The sequence below is a fragment of the Nestor notabilis genome, unplaced genomic scaffold, assembly GCF_000696875.1.
Source record: "Nestor notabilis isolate BGI_N333 unplaced genomic scaffold, ASM69687v1 scaffold14216, whole genome shotgun sequence".
NCBI classification, from domain to species: domain Eukaryota; kingdom Metazoa; phylum Chordata; class Aves; order Psittaciformes; family Psittacidae; genus Nestor; species Nestor notabilis.
This window is the reverse complement of record NW_009933403.1, coordinates 1-11,333: the sequence shown is the minus strand read 5'-3', so window position 1 is coordinate 11,333 and position 11,333 is coordinate 1. Positions and strand designations below refer to the sequence as shown.

Genomic DNA, 11,333 nt, shown 5'->3' with positions numbered 1-11,333 from the left:
GCTGCAGACACACCTGCACTTGACCAGTATCCAGCCTCTAGTCCCTTTAGCACTTCTAAGGGAACCAAACTATGCCTCTGGGAAGCACTTACATTTCAGGAGAAAGAGGATAGCTCTCCCTAATCCTTGTAGCAACTGCCACAATCCCAGTAGCAAGAGAATCAATGTGCTATAAATATGATGGAGGAGGTGGCAAGAAAAAAAAAAGAATGAAGAGAAGCATATACAGGCAACACTTTTCCTCACATACCAAGACAGGAAAAATGATTTACAGGAAAGAAACATTTCACTCAAGAAGTAAAATCCTGAACATGCCTGTATGCTCAAGAAGTAAAATCCATCCCTCCAAAGGACAGCTTTTCAATAATTAAATCAAAGACACTTGTCCTCTACTGAGTCTGTTGTCATGCTGTGAGTCAAGAGTACATTAACTTTGACACAGCACCATGTGAATTTTGGGTGGCCTACCTTTCAGATCACAGCTGTCTCATGTCTGATCTGCTCAAAGCAGAAGATAAAGTATATGGCTGAGATGAAAGACCAGAACAGCTCAGAAATAAAACCTGTACTGTCACATCATCCAAGTGCAAGGATTCCTCCATTTTCTTTGTCCTTCTACTGCTGCAGCTATGTGTATTGTTGGGTGACAAGAGTGATTTGTTCAGAATCAGCTTTCACACCATTTTTTTAAATGGATGCAGAAAGCAGCAAATTCCATCACCCAGCAATGAAACCACATCAAGTCAACATGTAAGGATAACTACTAGAATACCTTTTATTAGCTATGTGTCAGAATAAAGTTGCACAAACTAACAAAAAAAAGTGCAGTAGATATAAGCAACAAATCTTCAATTATCAAACCTATAGGTAGGTCTTACACATTTAGACAATAAAACTATTTTCTATTTCAGATTTACAATCTTAAATGATCAATCAGAAGTTTTTGTAACATACACTAATGCCTCAGGTATATTCAAGTATAATGACTTTAAAGACTGAACCTAACCTTAAACAATGCTTGTCACCACAGTAACGCAAACAATTTCGTACTGTACTCAAATAATTTAGATCTGGATTTTGTAGATCCAGGAATGCAGCTGTGGACTCCAATTCCCTAGCTTCCCTTCTCACCTTCACTACAGATATCGTCCAGATTTCTCTTTTTTCCAAGAACTGAAATTGGATGTTTTAAAACTTCATTCCAGATGACTGGTTGTAGAAAACAAACACTCCTGTATCACAGTTTAAAAGCAAGTACCATCAGCTCTCACTTAAAGTGGCCAAGTTTAAAACACTCTCAACTTTATATGGTATACAGACACAACTCAAAACATATTATACAAAATGCATATACATAGGTGATGAAGAGCTTCACAGTCTTAGTCTGCTTAGGAGTTTAAGGCTTGTACTAACTTAAAAGGGTTATTTGAACTTCCAGGGAAATTAGTGAAAAGCACATCTGCAGTGAAATTAGACAACACAACAGACAAAAGCAAAAGGTTGGTGAACTATGAGGAGAGCATGAAAACAGGTAAACAGTTGTAAATAAACACTCGCAGTTTCAATGAAATTGAAACTAATTATGTTCAAAGTCCTGCCTTCTTACACTAACAATAAAAATTCAAACTGCAAACATACAATCGTAAGTGTCATGCTGTTGTGGTTTAAGCGAACGTGCTTTGTTGCTTTATAAACAGAAATACATTGGGAATGCAAAATCTACAAAAGGCTGGAAAATTATGAGATTTTAAAACTGGAGACTAAAAGGAACAAACCATCGCTTTTTGTTGGGTTGAGGGGGGTTTGTTGTGGTTTTTTGTTTTATTGTTGGGGTTTGTTTGGGGCTTTTGGGGGGGGTTTGTTATTTTTTTTAAATAGAAGGGATGTTGTATGTTTTGAATAAGCAATGCTGAAATGTAATGGTTGAAAACTAAAACACTTGGAATAGGAAGGCAGTATATGCCACTGCCACTTCAATATCGCTATGTTGGAAACTAACTGAATCTTACAAAGCCAAAGGGTTGCCCAAGACGCTGGCATGATTAAATATATGACATAAGTGGAATCACAGGAATATTTTCTGCCAATAAAACCTCCAGAAGAGATTGATTAAAGGACTGAGAGTTAAACTGTTAAGTTTTGAATTATGAATCAGATGTTGCAAGCACACAAAACCTTAAAATAATATTACTGTTATTATTTCTGCTTCAGAAATTAAAGATGGTTTTAGAATTGGGCTTATCAGTGTACAGCATCTACTATATAAAGCCATGTTCTGCAGGTTGTTATAAACTCTATTTGCAAAGGTACAAAAATCCCTGGCTAGAATTATCAGAATACTCAAAAACAGAAAGGAAATGCACTTAAATTTATCATACACACTTTGGTTTAAGGTCAAACAGCCACCCATCACAAAATTAAATCATATAGTCATCTGCGCTCTCTCTCTCTCTCTCTCTCCTGAATGTTAATATCTGCATGTTAGTGTACAAGTTATCTTGAATTTTAACTGCAGATATTTTAAGGTAAATTCCTAACAGATGAAACTCAGTCACAAAAGTAACACGTAATCTTTAAATAGCAAGCAGCAGAAGAAACAATGATAACACAGTGACTTTCAGCCTAAAGAAAACCACTAGGTATAAGTTCAATCAACATAGTTTCCTACACAGAAGCCAGTACTGCTGCAGGAAAAAAACATAATGAGTCTCCTCTTAAGTAATAAAACATAAGAATAATTTGAGAAGTTGTCCAGGCAGTTGTTTCTACAATTACATTAAATTACTTGTGTCCGAAGAGTTGATCAAACTGCTCCAGTGCTCTTGTTTTAAATGCTTTTTGGTTTTGTTTTCAATCAGCTACTGCAGCAAGAATGAGGAATAATCTGTCCCAAGAGAAAATTTTTCACAGTTTTTTTTTTTACCTTATGTTTTCTTACAGACTCTGTCTGTCTGTCTTATTAAGATATTGACAAGTCAGGTTTATGTAGAAAAATCTCACCATTTCTGTTTTAGTGGAATCAACATAAAAGGTTAAAATGTCAACTGAAAGAAACCTACGAAATGAAAATGGTGAATTACGACAATTAAAAATTACTACATAGTTTTGAGTGAAGTGCCTAATACATTCATACTACAAACATCATTTTCCATTTGCAGTCAGCATACAGTTAGTTAATAATGTCACAGTTTAGGTAATTATCCAACCTTCTATTGGTCTTCCTTTCCTTTAAAAAAATCATTGTGCTTTATGTTGGAATAAATTATTGTATGTTCTCTTGGAATACGTTTTTAATCTTAATCTATATGGCAGCAGCTAAAGACATATACAGACTTTCAGACAAACATGCACTCCTATGGCAAAGCTTCATTACAATATGACAGAGTTTTACATTTAATACAATACTGAATCTTTTTAATGTATACAATTAATTGACTGGATACATGCAAATAATTCTGTACCTTGCTAATTTAAAGTTTGAAAACCTATTATTCCATGAGCTACAGAACACACAATTTCCTCTTCCCTGGCAGTTATTAAATGCCAGAAGTCAATTTTTTTTTTTTTTTTTAATTCCTAATCCAGGAACATTGCTAGCACTTCTTATTTGAAGCATGGATTTTTTGGTGACTACCTTGTCTTATTGTGATATACATTTTCCTGAATAGCTTCTTAGGCTAAATTTATAGAGGATTCTTAGGCTAAATTTATTTATCTCTTTTAAACTAAAGAGATGGAGAAGCCATGTCTCTCACCTGATAGGAATTCAGCAATGTCTGAAAAGTTACCTGTATTGCCAAACCAGATGAATAAAATTTTGTTAAGATATTTTGTGTTCTAAGATGAATAGAAAGTTTTACTCAGGGCTGCTTGCAAAATTAATGATGCTTACTGACAGGAGAAAATAGAGAAGCACAGAAAAGAAAAGTGAAACAGAAGATAAAGCCAATTGACACAGGGAAGACTGCTTCAAAGAGCTGTTGGTCACCTTTATACTGCGTCCCAGAGAGGGAAGGAGGAAAGCATTATATTTATCCCAACTACCTCTCTTGCATGAAAAGCCACAAATACGTCTCCAGAGGAACACAGGCAAGACAGACCTCAAACCTCTGCTGAAATGAAATGCTTGTTTGAAGATCCTCTTTAGTAAAAGAGTATTTCTGAACAGCTGGCTCACAAACAACACTGGCTCTGCTTTCAGAAGCAGGATTTAACAGAATAGCTTATATAACCCTTGAGAAATAAAAATAAGCAACGCTGTAACCATTTTTTTTCTTAAGCACCATTTATCTTGAAGAAATTAAAGCAGGAAGAAAACAAAACCAAAACAACCCTTACACTCACCCTCACCCCTCCAAAAAGAAAAGAAACAAAGCCAAAACCAACCACCAAAACCCAACAAAACAAACAAAAAAAACCCCTGCAACTATTTAACAATAGCTCTTTTCTGAATCACCTAAATATTACTTGGTCCCAGTTAAGAATGGTGATGCTTTGTAGTGTTGTGTGTTTACTACAATAATAGGATCTGTGAAACACCGGCTTTATCAAACATACCTCGACCAAAGGAACATAGCTGTCACAATCTGACTGCAATGTCACTAATTGCTGGATCACTATTTCAGGGATCATAGTGGAAGATGTTCAAAAACATCCACAGTGACTGCTGGTTCAGGAGAACTTTTGAATATAAATAAGGTCATGTTTTAAGACCATCATAAACCAACAATAAAGAGCATGACCATTTTATCAGCTACAACAGACTTAATGCTAACCATTAAGTTTATGGACAAAAAGTTGAATGTTGAGACAAAATCTGGTAGCTCATAAGGTCTGCCTCTCCCCGTCTTCCTGTATACAGCCTTCTTACACAATATTTACTTCCATGTCAAATGAAGTCTTGATTTTCAACATCCTACATTCAGAATATTATTCTACAGCTGTAGCATAAGGACCATGGCTGGGAGTTCTGTTTCTCTGGCTTATATAACTGTATTTATAATTAAGGTCAACCTTACATGAATAAGCAACAAAACTGCCTTGGAGCTAGGTCAAGCCTGCAGAATGAAATCCCATCAAAACAACACAAATTTGTACACATTCAGTCCCAAGTTCAAAGCACTCTTCTTTTGACCTTGCTTTCGTTAATGGAAAAAAAAAAACAAAACAACCCAAAACGATACCAAACAAGACAAAAAAACCCCACACATGTATCAGCACGTAACGATTTTAAAAGTGTTCCACATGCTGGTTTTCCCCTAAGGAGAAGGGAGCAAGAGAGAATAAGACACACATGACATATTTGTCACAGCCGCTTCATGCACTTAAAGCCTACAGATGCCATTGCGGTGAGGGTAATTTAGAAAAGCTAAATATGGTCCTGCAAAGGGAGTTGTGAATAGGCAGAAAGAGTGGTCTAACAATGACGGGAATAAGGAGAAACAGCACGGGAACTAAAATACACAATGGCTGTGATACAGAGAGAGAAAATGAAGAAAAACAGGAAAACTCCCTACATTGCAGACAGTGAATTTATGTGAGGGGAAAACAGACCTAATTCTGCCTCTCAGAGAGAGACTGATAGAGGCTTCCCTAAGCAGCAAGCAGCAGAAAACCGAAGCAGGTTAAGTGCACAGAGCACAAGTTCATTGTATAAATTCACCCTTTCACAAACTGATGCAAAAGCCAGGTCTACCAGGTTACTTCATGGAACTGAACTCCCAGCTTCTTCACCAACTCTAGGCTGCATCAAAAGCATCACTAGAGGAGAATCTCTGAGGTTACCATTTCAACATACTGCCAGTTGCAATGTACAAAAGGGCAGGAATCAAACTTGTTTCCTTGAATGAAAATAACAGGTAAGAGAATAAAATAAAAACCTAAGAATTTTCTGCTGACAGCAACTTCCCTCATCTGATATTAATTCCAAAATTCCCATTCCCCCCTGCAACTGGCAATTTCTTAGAACTGTTAATGATGCTCCATGGAAAAGCTTGTCCCCAGCTAAGGTCAGTAAAAAAACTCCTCTTCAAAACCCACACAAACACTTCAGCATTAGATTATTAGTATGAGGACAGAAATGATATATTAATTAACCTGATGGTAATCAAACGTTTTCACTCCTTTCTAGAGTAAATAATCCCCCAATATTTAATCTGGTCACTCTTACATCACCAGGATAGGACAAGTGAGGACTAAACAGCAAAAATTATCCAGTGAATTTTTTGCTCAGCTGTATGGATTTTCTTCTCAATCATCAAGACTGGGAAGTAGTAAGTGGTGAATCAGAGTGGTGGGGAGGGGACAGCCATGATGCCACGCAAGTGAGGTTCAGCTGCAGCCAAAACATCGGTGTGTTATCAACACTTCCGGCCACAAATGCAAAGCATGGAACCATAGGAGCTGTTATGAAGAAAGTTAACGCCATTGCTGTCAGGCCCAGTAGAGACCTAAGCCCAAATTAAATATAGCTTCTCAAAGGGTATTAAGTCTCCTCACATCAATGCTTTCCACAGCCAGTCCATTTCTGGATTTTTTTTTTCCTCTTCTCCTGTGTGGCATTATCCTTACTGACCTTTATCTATTGATTTATTTGATTATAGAGCTCTCTTAATGTCTTCCTCAGGACAGGAAACTAAAACAGTTCAGATCCTACATTATAACTTTTATATTATTAGACCAACTAAAATTCAAAATTGTCCTGGATACAAAACTAAAGCAGCACTTTCATCCAAATCACTTTCTTTGTCCTTAAAGCAAAGTAATAACTCCATCAGAAACAGAAATTTTCAAGCCAATTTCCTTTTGGACATCAACAGTACAAAAGACATTAATGAGAATTTCTGGCAATTTATGATTCTGTTTTGATGTGCAGATACTGGCTGTCATTATTTTATGCCACAGTAAAAAAAAATTTAAAAAAAAAAAAAAAATCAAGCCTTCATGCAACAGACCCTATCAATCCTTCAAAATGTCTTTCTTCATTAATTAGCAAGTCCTAAAAGTCTTTCTTAGCCAGCGGAAGAGGAACTCTCACTCCCCATTATCCTTATAACACATCTGACATTTTCATTCTGAGAACATTTCTCCCATTATGTTAGAGGTACTCACATACTGTTTTGAAAATAGCATTATACAATGCTATTTTAAAGTAAACATAGAAGTGTAGATTCTCCATGTTTCTATTCAGCTTCTTAAAAATTCAGCTAGTTTTCATACAGATACTTAATTCCATGGACTAGACAAATCACACTTACTGTAACTCAGATGCTGTTAAACAGAAATATATTCTCTATGATCTTGAGGATATGTCTTCGAAGCATGTCGCTGAAGTGCCAGATTTAGATCTTTGCTTAATATATAAATGTTTAAAAGCGGGGGGGAGGTAGGATTGGATATACACCTTCACCCGTGAAAATACACTCAGTTATCTTCCAAGAATAATGCATTGCTTTGAATGCATTTGCATGCAGTTAAAGGACCCAGAAATACCTTTCTGTTTTGAGAAAGTCCGAAGATAAAGGTGATGTAAGACACCAGTGACATGATCTGGAACACAGTCTACTATGGAATGATACTGTGTTTGTGGTCCTCATCCCACCCCCTTACCCCTCAACCTCTTAAGAAATAGAAAAATAAAAAACATGGCTAGATCTATTCCCATGAACAGCAACTGGTATGGCATTGAGGAAAGCAACTTGCAAGCAGAGCCATTATTTACTACCAGCATCTAAGATGCACACTTAAGCAAGCGGCTGTTTTGCAGTATAAACCGAGCATTTCGCTCAAAAGCATGTGTTTCTAATTCTCGTGTTCTACTTCAGTGACATTCCCACACTGGATACCCATCAGTAATAATGAATGTACTCTCCTGTCTTGTTTTCTTACTGGTAATTCAGGACTTCTTTTAATTGGTGTACTGTTCATTCAGGATCTTTTCATACAATTGTTTTCAAAAGCTACTGCTTAAGAGTAGTACTTAAACATAGTATATATTATTTTTATCAAACAACTTATAATCCACTGCTTATCACTGTCACATATGGTATTTTGATGGAATGGAAGATTTAGCCAAAGATCATACCGTAAGAGATAGACTACATGGTGCTACTGATAAGACTGCTTATTAAGCTGCAATTGGAGCAGAAATAGTTCAATCTTTAACATCTCTGTCCTCATTCTTATGACTTACTCTTTCTAAAGGCTTCATAACTCTTTCTATAAAGTAAGATTGTTTAAAAACCTAAGCTAAAAAAAATATATCTTTTTTCATAAATGGTGTCTTGCAGCAGGTGGACCTAGGCTCAAAGAAAGCTATTTAACAAACATGAACGTATTCCTCACAACCAACATATTTTACAAGCCCTGCAAATTTCAGTTGTGGGTTAAGTTTTCCTTTAGCTTCTAAACAGAAGATAACAGAACACAAATCTCAGCGGGAACATCAAAGGCTGGCTAATTGCAGAACTGGGTGAGTATAAAAAAATCCTTTCCTCTGTAAATTGGGAGTCATTCCGAACATGGAAAATAAATCTCCTCTTATGCCACTGTGGTGATCAGTGGTCTCTCTCTTCAGAGAACTTGTGACCAGAAGTGTTCTTTTTGTGCAGAACTAAGTTGAAAACCAAGCAGTCACTAGACCTTCCGTAAAAGAGGAAAGGACTGGTGTAAACTCAGTTAAGTCTCTCTTGGGTGTGTCAAAGAAGAGTTTTTATTCAGGTACATTAATAGGAATGGCGATTGCTGCCTTACTAAACGCCACCTCTTTGCTTTAGTTCAGTTTACCATGTAACTGCTTTAATCGCCGGTGACGAGTAAGAAAGCAAAGCCGTGCCATTTCAAAAAAGGACACTTGTCAAAGGAAACCAACAAATTCACCAGTAACTGAGGATGACTTTTGAAAACATCACAGGCAAACTGAAATATAAAATAACACATCTCGAAGAAGGCTACAGAAACTTTTTTGAACAATACTTTTCCTGTTGAAATGTATACTTTACTCTTTCTAGGAAATACTGTATTGTATCAGTATTGCAAGTTAACAGGCTATGCTCATTATTCCCCAGCATTCCTAAGCTGAGCAATAATGCTCAGTGCTATTGCCTATAAATGACACTTGATATCGTCCTTCTAAAACTCTTCCACAAATTGTGAAGTACTTGTCTGTCTACAGCACTGTAGAAGAATAATTATGTGTAACTTAACAGGCTGCTCACAGTGTAAGTCAGATCTGCTCCTTAACAGGCTTAACTCATGCACTGGCTTTTTAGTATAACTTTAATGTGACACATTAATGAATATGGTTTTAAAAATAAGGAGTACTAACCCTGTAGAGAGGGTGGCATTTGTCCTTGAAACACGGTGCCAAACGAGCATAGATCTGCAGGCTATAGTAATAACTTGCCAGCTGGAGAGATAACACAGAATGTAATTGCTTTTCAAAGCATTTGTTGGCATCTACAACCTAGGAGAAAGCATTAATTTAGATGGAAGAATTAGCAAGCACACAACATTAAGTGCACAAACTTTCTAAAAAAGCTACTTGCTGTGATTTAGAAATAGCCTTGACTATGTACTTCTAGCACGTAAGTCAGTAACCTACACACACAAAGACAATTCTACATTATGATGTTTTCCCCCTTGCACAAACAGCTAACCAAAATGCTTTTCCAACTAGTTTTGGTGCTTCTGTACCACAAAGTTATTATCCATATCTCTAAACTACATTAGAACTGTCAGTCACATGGCCCAACTACTATGTTAAGTAAGAAAATGCATCTGTCAGTGCCACACTTGCAAGCCAGTCCAAAAGCATCTGTTCAGCATTTCCTTTAAATGTACCAGCCCGATCTATATTAATGTGTATTTTAAATAATTCAATTACTTTGATTTTAAAACTCTAAGGAAATCACATTTTCTTATGGAATTCTGAAATGCTATGAACAGTCTTTCCTGGCAAAAACATACAAATCAAATCATTATCAACATACCTGCGGCAGTGCAAGTAGATAGGCAAGAGACAAAGCTGTATCATTTGGTAAAGCATCACTTGCCAGTTGTAGGAGAACTGCAACATATAGGAAGTAGAAATAAAGCTTTGATTACTGACCCATCTAGCCTTGACAGTTAGCAAATGAAATGTTTTCAGTGTACCCATATTTTATCAGACACTAGCTTAAAGCACTTCATACATACTTAATTAAACACTTATCAGTGCAATCCAGAAACAGACAATATGTAATTAAACTGCAGCACAGCTTTACCTTGACTTCCAGGCAAAGCGTTTGATGCATTAACCAAACAAGAATAAGATTATAAAGTAACAGATGCTAAACAAAAGCCACTAAAATATCACCTGTACTGATTTACAACAGGTAAATCTTTGGCTTGTAAAACCTAGGCAGTTATGTTGTCTTTGAAGATACCAACCAGAGGAATGGTACAAAATGTCTCTCTTCCAGCCTGAGTTCTAATTCACTTAACACAACAAACATATTAAAAACTTGTCTTTATTTAAAAACCAAAAAACAAACAAAAAAATCAGGTGTCACATGAATTTCAAGTAACATCAGTGAAACATCAAAACCAGGTCCTGCCACATACTGCAAACAGAAGTATCAGCACAACAGTCAAAATTAATTCATCGAAGAATAATTATTCTGATTATAAAAAGATAAACTTCTTTTAAAACTGACACAAAAATTAACTGCTTTTCCTACATTGTGGATACAAACTTATATTTTGTTTAAAAATTTTACAATTTTATTTTACATTATGCAAACAGGAAAACCAATACACAGACACAAAGTAAGCGCCCAAGATCTCTTAATTAGAAACAGGATCTCTCCTTTATGCAGTTATCTCCTTCATATTGAAGTCAAGCATCACTGTGGCTGCTACGAAAGTTCCAGCAATTACAGAATAATAATTCTCATGATGCACTTAATATGCAGTTTTAGGAGTAGAAAACATAAATTATTAGTTCCAGGGACTTCAAAAATCTTACAAAACCGGACCAGAAATTGCATTAGGAATTGTAAAGGAAAACAACACTATGATTCCCTTTTTTAATATTTTTTATTATTATTATTGTTATCATTATTGCAATTCAAATTAGTAGAAGACATCTTCCAGCAATTTAGCTCTTTGTTTAATTTAAGGAAGTCTCAAATACCTATACTGCCATTTACAAAAATTACTCTGAGGGCATGCTGGCTTGAAACCTTGTTACTTCACACAGGCCCACAGTGAATGCTTTGTTCCGAAGAATGATTCATAAAAGGCTTGAATGACCAATTACAATTTTCATATTATCATTAATTTGCCATCAGCCT

The 11,333-nt window shown here is 36.0% G+C and overlaps 1 protein-coding gene across 1 annotated transcript in view; it reads right to left on the bottom strand.

The window, feature by feature from the left end:
* The window catches only part of LOC104407554 (neuroblastoma-amplified sequence-like), a gene marked incomplete at both ends in the record, with an annotated part of 35,218 nt that extends 25,152 nt beyond the window's left edge, over positions 1-10,066 (bottom strand). The window contains 2 exons of the mRNA XM_010016870.1: positions 9,326-9,463; positions 9,990-10,066. Of these exons, the coding sequence (XP_010015172.1) occupies positions 9,326-9,463; positions 9,990-10,066 (215 nt within the window). The remainder of the gene's footprint in view (positions 1-9,325; positions 9,464-9,989) is intronic.
* Positions 10,067-11,333: the final 1,267 nt, after the last annotated feature.